This window comes from Syzygium oleosum, unplaced genomic scaffold, assembly GCF_021117445.2.
Source record: "Syzygium oleosum isolate NSW1041296 unplaced genomic scaffold, Sole_v2.1 Sole_v2.13, whole genome shotgun sequence".
NCBI classification, from domain to species: domain Eukaryota; kingdom Viridiplantae; phylum Streptophyta; class Magnoliopsida; order Myrtales; family Myrtaceae; genus Syzygium; species Syzygium oleosum.
The window spans coordinates 6490290-6507362 of record NW_026607497.1 but is presented as its reverse complement, the minus strand read 5'-3'; the positions used below and the strand labels follow the sequence as shown (position 1 = coordinate 6507362).

The 17073-nt window shown below is 42.0% G+C and overlaps 3 protein-coding genes across 3 annotated transcripts; all 3 read left to right on the top strand.

Moving 5' to 3' along the window:
- Positions 1-364: 364 nt before the first annotated feature.
- On the top strand, positions 365-1519 carry LOC115674961 (probable leucine-rich repeat receptor-like protein kinase At1g35710). Its single transcript, XM_056317479.1, has 2 exons — positions 365-574; positions 692-1519. Exons 1-2 carry the CDS (start codon positions 365-367, stop codon positions 1517-1519), a joined length of 1038 nt encoding a protein of 345 aa, XP_056173454.1.
- Positions 1520-2031: 512 nt separating this feature from the next.
- LOC130139587 (putative receptor like protein 25) lies at positions 2032-2941 on the top strand. Its single transcript, XM_056316838.1, has one exon. It carries the CDS (start codon positions 2150-2152, stop codon positions 2897-2899), a length of 750 nt encoding a protein of 249 aa, XP_056172813.1. The 5' UTR covers positions 2032-2149; the 3' UTR covers positions 2900-2941.
- A 7426-nt stretch (positions 2942-10367) lies between these two features.
- LOC115674958 (MDIS1-interacting receptor like kinase 2-like) lies at positions 10368-14221 on the top strand. The gene is made up of 3 exons (XM_030597490.2): positions 10368-13207; positions 13296-13734; positions 13845-14221. Exons 1-2 carry the CDS (start codon positions 10402-10404, stop codon positions 13697-13699), a joined length of 3210 nt encoding a protein of 1069 aa, XP_030453350.1. The 5' UTR covers positions 10368-10401; the 3' UTR covers positions 13700-13734; positions 13845-14221.
- Positions 14222-17073: the final 2852 nt, after the last annotated feature.

Below are 17073 nucleotides of genomic sequence, written 5' to 3'. Positions count from 1 at the left end.
TGAATGCCAAGTGAGAAGGCTTTCCTTTTGCGCGCTTAGAATTGCACAATGTGCGGCACGAATTAGGATTCAATCCTGTGGAAAAAGGGACTTTACATCACTCTCCTCAAAGACTTCTCTGTCGAACACCCTGGATTTCAAATAATAAGCGGGACTCAATTCCGAAATAGGGACTGACCGAGTCAGGCAAGTCACCAAGGAAGACTATAAAAGGAAAAAATTTCCTAAGTCTTCAAGGAACCAACAATTCGTCCAGTCAGCTTTTAGGAAGGTGAGTTTTCACAACCCTTTTAAGCATCGCTCACTGCCTTGGAAAAAGAAAAACCAACTTACCAGAACCAAAAGAGAAGAAGAAGAAGAATCCATGGATTCTTCATCAGGATTCAAGAGGGTCATGACCCTTGTGGCTGCCCTTGCCCTTTTCACTATCTCTGTCGCTCCACTGCCGGCTCCTGCTTCCCCTGCCGAAGCTCAAGCCCTCCTCAAGTGGAAATCCAGTCTTGGGAACCGTTCGGTTTCTTCCCTCTCTTCGTGGACTCCCTCTCCTTGTAAGGCCACCAGTTCCAATTTGACTGTGAGTTCATGTGCTTGGTATGGCATCTCCTGCAATCAGGCCGGGAGTGTGATTTGGATAAATCTTACCAGTGCCGATGTGGAAGGTACGCTTGACGAATTTCCATTCTCATCTTAGTCTCATCTCATTTACATGGACCTGAGTGTAAACAGTCTCTCCGGCCACATTCCACCTCAAATCGGTTTTCTGAGCAATCTCACCTATCTCGACCTCTCTATCAATCGGTTCTCGGGGATAATACCACCAGAGATCGGCCATCTAACGAAACTGGAGGTCCTACATCTGCATTTCAATGAGTTAAATGGCTCCATTCCCCTAGAAATTGGGCAACTGCATTTGCTCGATGAGGTCACGCTGTATTTGAATCAGTTGCATGGATCTATCCCTTCCTCATTGGGTAATTTGATCAAGTTAGCTAGATTGTATGTCTACAACAACTCTCTTTCTGGTCCTATACCTCCTGAGATGGGAAATATGATAAATTTGGAAGTGCTCCACATGGACGCTAACTTCTTGACAGGACCAATTCCTTCCACTCTAGGGAACTTGACCAAATTGCGAGAGTTGCACCTATTTGCTAATAAGCTTAACGGTTCCATCCCCCTAGAGCTAGGGAATTTGAAGCTTCTTAGCTCATTAATCCTTTACAATAATAATCTTACCGGTTCAATCCCACCGACATTAGGCAATTTGACGGAGCTTACCCATCTTTTACTCCATGATAACCAGCTTTCGGGTCACATTCCTGATGAGATGGGAAATCTCCGCGCTATGCAGGACTTAAAGCTGAGTGGAAATCAGCTCGCTGGCCCAATTCCTTCTTCTTTGGGTAATTTGACTGACCTAGTTCTTTTGCACCTCCATCTCAATCACCTTTCTGGTTTGATTCCTGGATCCTTAGGGGATCTAATGAACTTGGAGGTGCTGCTATTGAGTTACAACTAGCTTTCTGGTAGCATTCCTAATGAGTTAGGAAATATTTAGGCTATGGTCCTATTACATCTTAGTGCAAATCAGTTCACCGGTCCAATTCCTTTTTCTTTCGATAATTTGACAAACCTAGTCTATTTACGCCTCAATGAGAATCAACTTTCGGGGAAGATCTCTGTATCGATTTGCAATGCCACCAGCCTTTCACTCCTCATCTTGTATAATAATAGCTTAACTGGTAGCCTACCCCAGTGCTTATTATACTTGAGCATTTGTCTATCAGTTTTGAACTTGCGAATGAATAGTCTTTCGGGTACAATCCCTCCAACATTTTCACCACGGAGTAGCTTGAGAAATCTTGACTTGAGTCAAAATCAATTCGAAGGCACATTGCCACATTCCCTGGTCACTTGTAAAAACCTGGAAGTCCTAGATTTGAGCAATAATAAGATAGAGGATAAGTTTCCAGAATGGCTGGGAAGCCTGCCAGAGTTAAAGGTTCTTAATATGAGGTCCAACAATTTTAAGGGTCTTTTAGATTTTCCAAGGGTAGCTCATCTCTTTTTGAAGTTGCACATTTTGGATCTCTCAAACAACGACTTCGCTGGTCCTTTACCAGCCAATCTGATAGCGAAACTTCAAGGGATGATGAATGGACAAAATGGGCAAAAGCCACAAGACAAATCATTGTACATGAGGCAGCAAGCTGGAAAGGAATTCTATGAAGCTTCTGTGAATGTGATCATGAAAGGAAAGGAGATTCGGCTGGAGAGGATCTTGACCATTTTCACAACCATCGACTTATCGCTCAACTCTTTTCAAGGGAACATCCCGAGTGTTATTGGAAATCTTCATTCTCTCATAGGGCTCAACCTTTCCCACAATCACCTCACGGGTTCCATTCCTTCAACCCTTGGAAATTTGACTAATCTTGAATGGCTTGATTTATCTTCAAACAAGCTTAGTGGGAGTGTTCCTAGAGAATTGGTAGATTTGTCATTCCTTGAGTATTTGAACCTCTCAGATAACCAACTCATGGGCCCCATACCTCAAGACAAGCAACTGAGCACATTCACAAGCGACTCATTTCATGGAAACCTAGGCTTATGTGGAACTCCATTACGAAATACATGCCCTGGTGATGCTCAGCCTCCATCGCCACCACCTTCATTCTTCCAAGAGGATACTACAAGAGAGCATGGTAGCAGGTTTGATAGGAAAGCAATCGGGATAGGCTATGCATCTGGAATCGTGATTGAAATCTCCATAGCGTACATTTCATGTGAAACTGGAAGACCCAAATGGCTTGTGGGAAAAGTGAGAAGCATGGAGAGAAGAGCCAAATTGATGAAGAAGCCAAAGCAGAAGGCCATCAAATTTCATGGAGGCCAATGAAATTGTTGGGAAGTGGTCCCTTCGAACTATGTGCAATGTAGATCAAGGAATACAATTTTTGTTAGATTGCATTGCAATTTCGCATATGGATGCTCTTTTTTATCATGCTGTCATTTTCTTCTTTAAGTGCGATTGCTAAATTGAGTCGAATGAATAGATGAACATGAAAGAGATCTTCCAAAAAACTCGCTTTGCATCATTAACACCCTATGTCTCCTTTTCTTCTTTAGTGTACGCCATTCTTATTTCTTCATGGGAAAGAAAAAAAGATGAAGAGCTGTCGAAGCCCATTTTGCCCGTGATTACATGATTGAATGTGTCATTGAAATATGTCTTTAATGATTTCTAAATTTGTCATTGTCCCACTTCACATTTCTGTTGAAGTTGCAGCTCGGTATTAGATCGTTGATTTGCAATCTTGCACCTATCATACTTGTCTGCAATAGTAAACAGGGGTACTTAAGGTTCAAACCTCAAAGCATCTTCGAAGTTTAGATTCAAAGTAATCTTGTTGCAAAATTCTAGGATCCCCTAGGCCTTAAAAACTGAAATTTTTTCATGTTCGCGGGTTTTTTGAAGTTGCTGGTAATTTTTAAATACTTTTTGCAAAAAATATAACCGGTAACTTGCTTATAAGTTAACTTATCAAAAAGTTACCAACATGATAATGAATTTATCAAGTTTCATAGATAATTAGTAAGTAACATTGTCTAAATTTTACGGTTACTATCACAAAAAATATCAAAATTGGTATGCCCATGCCACATTTAACTAAACTAATTTTTGTGGCACAAAAAATACCAAATTGTTACGCTCTTGCCACATTTATCTCAAATTAATTTTCATATCATAAAAAAAATGTCAAACTAGTATGCTCATGTCACATTTACTAGAAACTAATTTTTGAGTCATAAAAAAATATGACTTTCAGCAAATTTTCGAAACTTGAGGGAGCTCTCGAGGCAAAATTAGTAGATTTTAGCAAATTTCCCAATAAATTTTTTTTATTGATTTGGGATTTTTTTTGTGATACAAATTAGTTTTGTGTTACTAGTATACCAGTTTAGCATTTTTGGTAACACAAAAATTAATGGGATATGTTCACTAGAAGTTCTAAAATTTATCGCGAAAGTGCAATTGAGTCCTAAAACTTACAAAAAGTGCAATCGAGTCCTAAAACTTGTCAAATTGGTTCAATCAAGTCCTAAAGTTAACACCGTCAATTTGTCTAATGAAAAATGCTGACGTGGCATTTTAAAATAAATTTCTCTCTCCTACATGGCATATATATATTTTTTATTCAAATCTTATTTAAATTAAATTAAAAAACTAAAAATTTAAAAAACAAAACAAAACAAAACTAGAAAAAAGAAGAAGAGAGAAGCAGCTTCGCCGGACCGGACGGCGGAGGTCACCGGCCCCGATCGAGGGTGGCCGGCCCTCATTTGGCCCTACTAGCCCGGGGCAACAGCCAACCACCCTCACTAGGCCCGAGTGAGGGCGCTTAGATCTGGGCGACGCCAGCCCTCGCCTGGGGCCGACGACCATCGCCTGCCTAGATCTAGGCAACACCTGGCCTTTGCTTGAGGCCGGCGAGCCTTGCCAGCCTCGGGCGAGGACAGGCGACCCTTGCTAGCCCCGGGTGAGGGTCGGCCACCCTCGCCGGGGGCCAACGACCTTAGCCGGCCCCCCTCCAGCGGTGGGCGGCGGCTACAACTCCCAACTTAGCCCTAGTTTTTTTTTTCAGTTTTGTTTTTTTAAGTAATTTTTAGTTTTTTAATTCAATTTATGTAAGATTCGAATAAAATAATAATAATAAATGCCACATAGGAGAGAGAAATTCATTTTAAAATGCTACGTCAGCATTTTCCGTTAGACAAATTGACGATGTTAACTTTAGGACTTGATTGAACCAATTTGACAAGTTTTAGAACTCAATTGCATTTTCGCGACAAGTTTTATGACTTCTAGTGAACATATCTCAAAATTAATTTAAGATAAATGTGGGTATATCAATTTGAAACTTTTTGTAACACGAAAATTAGTTTAAGGTAAATATAACATTGGTGCACTTGTTGCAACTCTCCCAGCGGAGCGAAGACGAGTAGATGGGTTTAGAGGTAATGTTGAGTTGAAAACTAGCAATCCTCAATTGGCGCGTCAACATTGGAAAATTAAAGTTAAAATAGATTTATTTATGAAGTCTAACCTAACTAAAAGTCGCTCCTAGCTAGCCACTAGCCTTGTGGCTGGCTAAGAGCCAAGTGAAGTATGTGAGGCACTTAACTTTTACGCAACCACATATTTGAGATCAGACGTAATTGCACTAATTCTCTAACTAGTGCCCTTTTTCTGAAGAAAAAAAAATTGACGTTGATTGCTCTTTTTTGCAATCGTTAGATTCTGTAATCAAAGCAATGCAATGCTACCTACTATTTAATTTATCACCAAAAATGATAAATGCAATAAACTAAAGTTAAACAAACGCAAAGCTTATAAATAAAGGAAAGGTATATCTTTACTAGAAGTCCTAAAATTTATCACGAAAGTGCAATTGAGTCATAAAACTTACAAAAAGTGCAATTAAGTTCTAAAACTTGTTAAATTGGTTCAATCGTGTCCTAAAGTTAATACCATCTAATTGGACTAACGAAAAATGCTGACATGACTTTTTTATTATTTTTTCTATCCTACGTAGCAATGACAGGACTTTTTTTATAATTAGTTTAATACTAATTTTATTTAAATTAAATTTTAAAAAAAAGTTAAAATTGCGGTGGCGGCAGCGGCGTTGAGGACTTGCAGCCCTTCTAGCCTATCGTCCTCCCTTTTTTTAAAGCTTATTTTTATAATTTTATTTAAATAAAATTAGTATTGAAAATCAAATTTGGACCAAAACAATATTGTTTTAGTCTTATGTTTCATACTTTGGCGACGTCATCGCCATGTAGAAGAGAGAAAATATTAAACTAAGCCACATCAACGCCACGTCAGCATTTTTCGTTAATAAGTTTGACAGTGTTAACTTTAGGATTCGATCGAATCAATTTAACAAGTTTTGAAACTTCATTGCACTTTTTACAAGTTTTATGACTCAATTGTACTTTGGTGATAAGTTTTAAGACTTAAGGAAAATAAGTTCTTTCTAGCAAAAAAAGGAAAATGAGTTCTTATTATGTGTAGATTTCAATGGTGGTCATTAAACTTTGACATAATCAAAAGTTTACACTTCGTAATCCAACAACAATATCATTATCCCGGAATAACGTGCGGGATAATCTCTATTGGAACCACCGAGAGCACTTCAAAATTCCCACAAATAATCACTGCGCACTCTTTTTAAATTGTAAGTTAGAACGGAATTAAAGAGCAGACCTCCACAATCACGTTATGGTTTGTCAAAACGGCTAAAACAAGCGGGCCCAGCTCATTTTTTTAGAGTTTAGCTAACCCAACTCGGCCAATTAAAGAGTAGATCGTTAATCCATTTCGACACCTCTCCCTTTGCTCGAACGTGATCATCAGCTGTCGTTTCTGCAAGAACGGGTCAACCACGTCAAGATTTGGCTTTCCTGAATGCCGAGTGAGACGACTGCCCTTTTGCGCTTTGAGTTGCAAAATGTGTGGCACGGATTAGGATTTGATCGTGTGGAAAGTTAAGAGTGTTCGCACACAACAAGAAAGACCTTGACTTTACTTCACTTTCCTCAAGGACTTCCCTGTCAAAGACTGGATTTCATTTGGGGGGTGGGCCTCAATTCCGAAAAGAGGACTGACCGAGTCAGAACGTACCTTTTCATAGTCTTCGCTTGTTAGTTGTCGTTGTTGCATTCCCATTATCATGGAAAATGATGGGAAGGCGAGAGTTTTCACAACCTTTTTAAACATCGCTCGTTGCCTCGGGAAAAGAAAAACAGAAAACTAACCACATAGTAACATGCCATCAATAGCAATCAGAATGATCATCAAATGACCTTGAGATTAATTCAAATCACATTCCATGATGAATGACCAGCAAGTATTCATCGAACACAGTCCACAATTTAATTATAGAAACGAAACCTAAACATGCTAAAAGTGATTGGAAACCATGGACACATTTAGGGCTTAATTATGAGCAAGCCGAATGACAACCGAGCGGAGCTAAGTCTAGAACCAGAAGACTAGACTCATATTCGTCAAACCAGGCTAAGCACAAATCCATTAATTAATTAAACTCAATGTTCATTGATGATTCGTTTGTTTCGCGAAAAATAAATAATTTAGAAAATATTTTCTTAAAAAATAATCACTTGGAATTATTAGTTAATAGAAAATATTTCCATTGTTGACAACGATTTATTAGCGATACAAGCACATCAACATCCAGAGCTTATCACACCAGAAGACCAAAATATTGAACGTATATACTTAACAATCAATCTCCTATATTCACCGCAAGACCCATGCCATCGGCTATTACCTTCGACCATTGCCATTCGTCAGATGTTACCCCCTTTACTACGACTTACCGAAGCGGACAGAAACTGAGGATATGAAGTAAGACCACCATGTGAAGATAAACTGGAATGTTTTACGAACGATGGGTAAGTGTGACATCAACTCCAGCGAAGCTCTCACCAGTAACCATCATTTGCAGGGATTGGAACATAAAACACAAAAACAATGAACCCATGACCGTGTGCTATTTTTGTTGGTCTTGACCATGCTGCTTGAAGATGGGTTCGATCCGTTGACCTTACATTCAGCTGATGCATTAGTTGTGGGATTCTAACATGCGACGGTAATGAAAAGTTGCTTGAAAATGCGACCGTTCACTATTTTTTTGGGTCTTGACGAAGCTGCTTGAAAATGGGTTCGATCCGTTGGCCTTACATGCAGCTGATGCCTTAGTTGCCGGATTCTAACATGCGACGGTGATGAAAAGTCACGGCACTAGTGATTTTCTAAAAAGATATAGCACTAACGGTCTTATATATTGTTCAGACTCCGCAACCGTGCGCTACTTCCCTTTCTCTCGATTCTTTACGAGGGTCTCCTCGTATCTAAAAGTGAAGGATTAACCTAGAAATATTATAGCTAGTACGTAGCTTGACATTATGGTGGTTTTCAGAAGATTCAGGGCGATATGGAGTCAAAGGATGGGACCAAAAGATCCCAATGAAGGCCTGATTGAATGCATCCGCTTGAGGTTCTAGTGCCCCAAATTGTTGTACCGCAGGAATTGGATGAGGAAAGCATCCTGGCGTCGGTTGGGGCCTTAGCATCATATGTTGTGCTCTCGGAGCAATAAATGCGAGTGTCCAAATATAACATATGATTTCAATTTACTATCGTCTCGAATGGCCTAAGTTGCGACAGAATGATAGGTTGTATTTGACCATATTGAAAGCTTATCTTTCTTCCAAGTTAGAGATACCTTGTAAAGCCTTAGTTTCATTCCATTGAAGTAATATAATTATTGTTTTTGTGCTAAAGTTTGTAATATAATGATTGATTATGGTTCTCTCTATCCATTTAGGATCAACAAGCTCTTAGATTTATCCGGTAATTTTCCCACTTAAGGGTTAGGTCAAGTTTGGGTGGGTTGAAATTGGATCCGAGTCAAATTAACCCATATTTTTATAATATAATTTTGGCAACCGATACACAATCTCACACGAACCCAAGTCGTACCCAACTCAATTCAGGTTCCCATTCTTAGCAATTTTGCCCTTTAAATATGAAAAATAACATACTGAAGAAAAAAAAATTGACATCGATTGCCCTTTTTTGTGGTTGTTAGATTCTTCAATCAAAGCAATGCAATGCTACCTACTATTTAATTTATCAACAAAAATGATAAATGCAATAAACTAAAGTTAAACAAACGCAAAGCTTATAAATAAAGGAAAGGAATATGTTTACTAGAAGTCATAAAACTTATCTTGAAAGTGCAATTGAGTCCTAAAACCAGCAAAAAGTGCAATCAAACCCTAAAACTTGTGAAATTGGTTAAATCTAGTCATAAAGTTAACACCGTTCAATCCGGCTAACGGAAAATGCTAATGTAACCTTTTTATTATTTTTTACATCCAATGTGGCGATGACGTGGCTTTTTTATAATTATTTCAATACTAATTTTATTTAAATTAGATTTTAAAAGTAAGTTAAAATTAAAAAAAATTAAAAAAAAAGGAGGTGGAGGAGGAGGAGGACAGGTAGAGAGGCCCTCCCCGCTACCACCCCACCATTGCTGGGAGGGGCCAGCGAGGGTAGGGGACGGTCGAGATCGGCGACCCTCGCTGACGGTAGGTGAGGGCCCATAGGCCCTTGCTCGGTGAGGGTCACTGGCCCCTCCCGACAATGGCGAGGCGGTGGTGGTGACGACAGCAGCGGCGAGGGCTTGCAGCCTCCTCACCTATCCTCCTACTTTTTTTTTTAAAGATTATTTTTATAATTTAATTTAAATAAAATTAGTATTAAAAATCAAATTTAGGGCAAAACGACGTAGTTTTAGTCTTGTGTTTCATACTTTAGGGACGTTATCGCCACGTAGGAGAGAATAAATATTAAAACAAGCCACGTCAGCATTTTCCATTAATAAGTTTGACGATGTAAACTTTAGGACTCGATTGATCCAATTGACAAGTTTTAGGAATTGATAGAACTTTTTGCAAGTTTTAGGACTCAATTATATTTTGGTGACAAGTTTTAAGACTTAAGGAAAATAAGTTCTTATTAACGTGTAGATTTCAATGCTGGTCATTAAACTTTGACATAATCAAAAGTTTACACTTCGTAATCCAACAACAATATCGTTATCCCGGAATAGCGTGCGGGACAATCTCTATTGGAACCATCGAGAGCACTTCAAAATTCCCACATATAATCACGGCACACTATTTTTAAATGGTAAGTTAGAACAGAAGTAAAGAGCAGACCTCCACAATCACGTTATGGCCTGTCGAAATGGCTCAAGCAAGCGAGCCCAGCTCATTTATTTAGATTTTAGCTAACCCAACTCCGCCAATTAAAGTGCAGGTTGTTAATCCATTTCGACACCTCTCCCTTTGCTCGAACATGATCATCGGCTGTTGTTTCTGCAACGACGGAGTCGATCGCGTCAAGATTTGGCTTCCGTGAATGACGAGTGAGAAGACTACCCTTTTGCGCTTTGAATTGCAAAATGTGTGGCACGGATTAGGATTTGATCGTGTGGAAAGTTAAGCGTGTTCACACACAACAAGAAAGACCTTGCATCACTTTGCTCCAAGACTTCCCTGTCGAAGTCTCTGGATTTCATTTGGGGGGTGGGACTCAATTACGAAAGAGGGACTGACCGAGTCAGAACGAACCTTTTCGTAGTCTTCACTAGTTAGTTGTCGTTGTTGCTTTCCCATTATCATGGAAAATGATAGGAAGGTGAGAGTTTTCACAACCTTTTTAAGCATCGCTCGTTGCCTTGGGAAAAGAAAACCCAACTTACCTGAAACAAAAGAGAAGAAGAAGAAGAAGAATACATGGATTCTTCATCAGAATTCAAGAGGGTCATGAGCCTTGTGGCTACCCTTGCCCTTTTCACTATCTTTGTCATTCCGCTTCCTGCTCATGCTTCCCCTGTAGAAGCCCAAGCCCTCCTCAAGTGGAAGTCCAGTCTTGGCAACCATTCGGTTTCTTCCCTCTCTTCCTGGACTCCCTCTCCTCGTAATGCTGCCGGTTCCAGTTCGACCGTGAGTCCGTGTGCTTGGTATGGCATCTCCTGCAATAGGGCCGGGAGTGTGATCGGGATAAATCTCACCAGTACCTATGTCGAAGGTACGCTTGACAAATTCCCATTCTCAACTTTGTCTCATCTCATGTACATGGACCTGAGCATAAATAGTCTCTCTGGCCACATTCCACCTCAAATTGGTCTCCTGACCAATCTCACCTATCTCGACCTCTCTATCAATCGGTTCTCGGGGAAAATACCGCCGGAGATTGGCTGTCTAACGAAACTGGAGGTCCTGCACCTGGTTTCCAATGAGTTAAATGGCTCCATTCCCCAAGAAATCGGGCAGTTGCATTTGCTCAGTGAGGTCGCACTGTATTCAAATCAGTTGGATGGATCCATCCCTTCCTCATTGGGTAATTTGGGCAAATTAACTACATTGTATGTCTACAACAACTCCCTTTATGGTTCTATTCCTCCTGAAATAGGAAATATGACAAATTTGGAAGTGCTCCACATGGACACCAACTTCCTCACAGGACCAATTCCATCCACTTTGGGGAACTTAGCCAAATTGAGAGAGCTGCACCTATTTGCTAATAACCTTACCGGTTCCATCCCCCTAGAGTTAGGGAATTCGAGTCTTCTTAGCTCTTTGAGCCTTTGTGATAATAATTTTACCGGTTCAATCCCGCCGATATTAGGCAATTTGACGGAGCTTACCCTTCTTTATCTCTATGGTAACCAGCTTACCGGTCACATTCCTGATGAGATAGGAAATCTCCGTGCTATGCTTGACTTAGAACTGAGTAGAAATCAACTCACTGGCCCAATCCCTTCTTCTTTGGGTCAGTTGACCAACCTAGTATATTTGTTCCTCCGCCAGAATCAGCTTTCAGGTTCAATTCCAGGATCCTTAGGGGATCTGATGAACTTGACGGAGCTGCAATTGGATGCGAACCATTTAACCGGCTTCTTACCAGAGAACTTGTTCCAAGGTGGATTGCTCCAAACCCTCTCAGTGAGTGACAACAACTTAACTGGTTCTATCCCTAAAAGCTTGAGAAATTGCACAAGCTTAGTCAGAGTACGTCTCGAGGGAAACCAGCTCACTGGAAACATATCCGAGTCCTTCGGTGTCTACCCTAACTTGAAATTTATCGACATGAGTTTTAACAAGTTCTATGGAGAAATCTCAACAAACTGGGGAAGTTGCATGCGTTTAAGTGATCTAAGAATTGCTGGAAATAACATCACCGGTAGCTTGCCCCCTGAGATTGGAAACGCGACTCAACTGGGTGCAATTGATCTTTCTTTCAATGATTTAGTTGGCGAGGTTCCGAAAGAATTTGGAAAATTGACCTCTTTGGTAAATTTGAATCTAAGCAGGAACCGATTTTCTGGCCATATAAGTCCCGAGATTGTATCGCTACCAGCTCTTCAAAAATTGGATTTGTCCGGGAATAGATTTAGCATGTCTATCCCACAGACTATAGGGCTTGCTTCAAACTTGTTCCTCTTGGATCTGAGCAACAACCAGTTGAGCCAAGATATTCCAGGGGATTTAGGGATGCTAATTCATTTATGCGAGCTAGACTTGAGTTGTAACTTGTTAAGCGGTGAGATCCCAGCTCAATTCAGCAACCTGCAAAGCCTAGTGAAACTTGACCTTTCAAACAATAATCTTTCTGGCCTTATATACAAGACTTTCGAGGGTATGCTGGGTTTGGCGGAGGTTGACATCTCCTACAACAAGTTTGAGGGTCCAATCCCCAACACCACGGCATTCCAGAATGCAACAAAAGAAGCGTTAGAAGGTAACAGTGGATTGTGTGGAAATGTTGAAGGACTTGAGCCCTGTAATCAAGCGGTGGTGGATAGGGAAAACTCTACCGCGGGACGCAGAGTGTTTCTTATTGTGTTTCCTCTGCTAGGAGCAGTTCTTCTGTATATTTTCTTTGGAATATTCTTCATTTCCTTTAGAAAGAAGCTCCATCCTACTGCGGAACTAGTACCCAAGAAACCTGAAGTCTTTTCTCTATCAAAGTACGATGGAAAGATCTTATATGAAGACATCATAGAAGCCACCGGCGCTTTTGATGAGATTTACTGTATTGGAAGGGGAGGCTATGGAAGTGTCTTCAAAGCCAAATTAAGATCAGGAGATATGGTAGCTGTAAAGAAGCTCCATCAAACAGCTGATAGCGGGCAAACAGATCAAAAGGAATTTTTGAATGAGATTAGGGCATTGACGGAAATTCGACACCGCAATATTGTGAAACTTATGGGCTTTTGTTCGCATCCACAACACTCATTCTTGGTGTATGAGTACTTGGACAGAGGAAGCTTGTCTACAATCTTGAGCAATGAAGAAGAAGCTAAAAAGTTGGACTGGAACAAGCGGGTGAATATAGTAAAAGGCGTGGCTCATGCTCTATCTTATATGCACCATGATTGTATCCCTCCAATCGTTCATCGAGATATTTCGAGTAACAACATTCTGCTTGATTCGGAGTACGAGGCACATGTTTCTGACTTCGGCATGGCTAAGCTTCTCAAACTGGACACGTCAAACTGGAGTGCAGTCGTCGGCACATATGGTTACGTAGCTCCAGGTTAATATCTAAAATTGACTCTTGATCCGTCCATATAGCTAAAGCAACGTCTTCGTGCTAACACACATATATCTCCTTCTTTGTGCAGAGCTTGCTTACACAATGAAGGTGACGGAGAAATGTGATGTGTATAGCTTTGGAACAGTGGCCATCGAGGTGATCAAAGGAAGACATCCGGGTGACAGCGTTTCAACTCTATTAGCTCCAGTCGACATGGAGATCTCAGCAGTTCTGAGGAATATATTGGATTCACGCCTGCCAATGCCCACACCAGGCATCGAGGATGAACTTCTGACCATCTTAAAGCTTGCAGTCGCTTGCCTATCTGCTAATCCCCAACTCAGGCCGTCGATGGAACTGATTTCTCATGAGCTTTCAGCTTGTTCAACCATTTTCCATAATGTTCAAAATTCAGAGACACCCACAGATCCCGGGACAGATGCAACAAGTTCAAGCCGTTCACTGGATCAATCTGTCGAAGATATTGTCTGATAAACGATTTTGCTCTGTCAACCACATGCAAGAAGGTCTAGATCTTTAATGAAAAACACAGTCGTTTTCAACTAATAAATTAAGTCTCAAACTTTTTCTAATATATTGTTTCGCTCACTGAAGTGCTAACTTCATTTGCATTTAGGAGAAATATTTTGACCGGACACAAGTTTTCGTGTTTAGCCCGATGAGGACTACATTTCGTTCATACCCAAGTAAGTATAGAACTGCCTTTTGTTTTCGAAGGAGCAAAACCTGAACTCACTAGCATCTAGTTTCATTTTTAGAGAGAACAGCTGAACTCGAGATATTTCAGTCTGTTTCTGTATCTAGTCTTAATCAAACTTGTGTCGTCGCAGTGAAAGCTATGTATCCATGTCAAGTTAGAGTTTGCAAATATGACTTTTGTATCAGCATAAAGTTGCTTGTCTATCTAGCGTTGTCATCTTGAAGGTGAAGGGTCGATGTAAGTCGAAACGGAACATTTATATGAAGTCTCTTAAATCTTGTCCATTGTTAGTCCTTTCATAAGGATCCTTTTGGATTTGTGTAGATACAAAATCCTCTGCCATGTAGAAGAGTTTCAATCATGCATCTTTTCGCAGTGCATTTAATCAGAATCTAATTGTTCTAATCGCAGCCATCAAACATAATTTTGTTTGTTATGCGTTGTCAAGTGATGTGGGACGATATTTCAACACTCCCTCTCACATGAACGCACATAAGCGAAAGAAATAGCATGGCCCTTGTCACGCCCCGAACCCCCATCAAGCTCGCGTCATCCCCTGCTCCGGTCGAATAGTCGCGACGTCCCAGGAACGTCGCCGACCCAACCCAAACATCAGAGTCACATGCGGAAACGGCTATTAAAAACCCCGGACAAAAAGATGACGACAATAGGGTAGAACACCGTAACGATCAAACAACAACAGCAACATTCCATACAATATTACTGCACCAAATATACAAACATTATTTTACAAGCGTAATATGCAATTAAACATCCAAAGTCACCGGCTTAACAAAAGATTAGGGGTCAGGTTATCTTAACTTCACTATCGGTCAACCTATTCTACGCAACCTCTAAAATTCCCTAGGGAAAGCCTAAGGGTTGCCCTTCTCCATTCAGCTCCTGATTCATCCGGCTTGATCCTCCGGAAAATTTCTTGGGCATCGCCTGCAATTCCACTGGGCACCATGGCGGCTCTTCGTACTTCAAAAAGAGGAAGCGGGCTCCCTGGGTTTACGGCTGGGGGTCTGAAATTGTGGATTATAAAACTATGAGACGAATCTCAATAAGTGTACAACCCCAAACCCCACGTAGGCACTCACGTACCGCCAGACGAAAACACGCATAACACACTACAATCAATCAAACTAACAATCACACACGACTCTACCTGAAATCTATCATACACGTCCCTGCACGTTAGCCAATAACACAGCCAATACACCACAGCAATAAATCACAGTCGCGCACGTGTCTCGATTATAAAGCAAAACCTACTTAGACACGTCCCATACCGTGCCTAGTAGTATTTTACCCCATAATCGAGCACCACAGCACTCGATACAAACACACTCGCACATTGACTCACATCATGCACCACTTTCACAAACCTCGCACCTCAAGCCAATTCCCACTCATTCTCAACTTTTCCACCACTACCGCGCCCGCGTAAAACGCATCAGGCCAACGGTCTTCTGATCTCGTCAGGCATCGACACCCCGTCGGACCGGGCATCGTCACCTCGTCAGGGACGGCATCGTCCCGCGTAAACGAACACGGCTCAGGACGGAATCCTACACACACTTTCCTTCTACCGCGCCCGCGTAAAACGCATCAGGCCAACGGTCTTCTGACCACGTCAGGCATCATCACCCCGTCGGGCCGGGCATCGTCACCTCGTCAGGGACGACATCGTCCCGCGTAAACGAACACACCTCGGACGGACCTTACCCCGCGTAAACGAACACGCCTCAGGGTCTCACTTTTCAAACCAATCCTACATTCCCGTACCTTCGTTCCACTCATACCACATCTGTCACACGGCCACCCCTACACACGGCCAAACACACACACCTCACACACATTTCACCATTACACATTCTCGTCACACGAACACACCCCACGACCCACACACACTTAGCACGCGAATTCAATGCACATTTACATTTCCACGCCACCACACCTCACGGCCAAACACACGCGGCACACCACCACATCACATTCAGCCCAATACACAAACCAAAACTAGCCAATACCAACAAACAATACAAATACCCCAATAAGCCCAATCAAGCCATAACAATCCCAATCCATCACACCAATTAACCCCGATCGTTCCACAACATCACAGCCCTAATCAAGCCTCCCGAACCTCGAAATTTAATTGTCAAATCAGTCCATAACGACCCAAACATCCAGCCTTCAATTCAGTCCCAAACAGCCACTTAATCTACTCGAACCAAGTACTACCCAAGTCCTACGATACCCGAGGTCCTAGGTAACATTTGGGATAGACACTTACACAAAAAGGCGAGACAAACAGGGATGGGTGGTGGCCGGAATAGGAGCAGCAGCCGAGCAACAGCAGCAACGGCGGCGCCGGCGACCAAGTAGGCGAGCGGCTGAGCTACCTTGGGTGGGTGGCTGGAGGGCGGTTCACGGCCGGCTGGGGGCGGCGATGGTGACGTACAGGGTAGGGGAGGACGGCCTTGGATGGCTCGGCGGCAGCTTAGCCGATCGGAACAGGGAAAGACGGAGAGAGAGGGGAGAGGCGGACGGTGATGATGCTTGGCTGGGAAAGGGAAGAAGCGGCGGCGGCGGACGGCTGGGCTGGGCGGCGATCGGCGGCGGCGAGCTAGTGGCCAGCCTTGCTGGGCTCACGCACGGGGGAGAGGGGAGAGAGAGAGAGAAAGAAAAGATTTAAATATTCTAACTCAATAATTGCACCCCGGAAATTACCAAAATACCCTTCTCACTACCCTCCAATCTAACGGCCACGATTCAATCTCATCCACATCCGACGGCCCACGATTAATCTTGTCCAACAAGCAAAAGGGCAAAAATGTAATTACTCAAAAAGGGAGATGGGCATTCTTGTCCTTCAATTTTCGGCCACTCTGGGTATTTCTCAGTCCCCCGACTTAATCCAGTCCTTAAAATTCGGAATAGTGAAAATTGGGCACAGGGGCATTTCCGTAATTTTCCGGTCCCAGGTTGAAATTTCATTTTTCGACCGTACACACTCCAATTATGCGTGGCCACCCTAAAATGGCATCGGCATCGAAAAATAATCTCATATAGTCTCGAAAATCGATGTCGGAGTCCAGAGGCGCAAAATCGTAATTTTTTCCGGTCCTGAACCGAA

Coding starts and splice junctions, on each gene's coding strand:
- LOC115674961 (XM_056317479.1), top strand. CDS start 365: ATGGATTCTTCATCAGGATTCAAGAGGGTCATGACCCTTGTGGCTGCC. Junction 575..691: donor CCACCAGTTCCAATTTGACT/GTGAGTTCATGT, acceptor TTCTCATCTTAG/TCTCATCTCATTTACATGGA.
- LOC130139587 (XM_056316838.1), top strand. CDS start 2,150: ATGATGAATGGACAAAATGGGCAAAAGCCACAAGACAAATCATTGTAC.
- LOC115674958 (XM_030597490.2), top strand. CDS start 10,402: ATGGATTCTTCATCAGAATTCAAGAGGGTCATGAGCCTTGTGGCTACC. Junction 13,208..13,295: donor ATATGGTTACGTAGCTCCAG/GTTAATATCTAA, acceptor TTCTTTGTGCAG/AGCTTGCTTACACAATGAAG.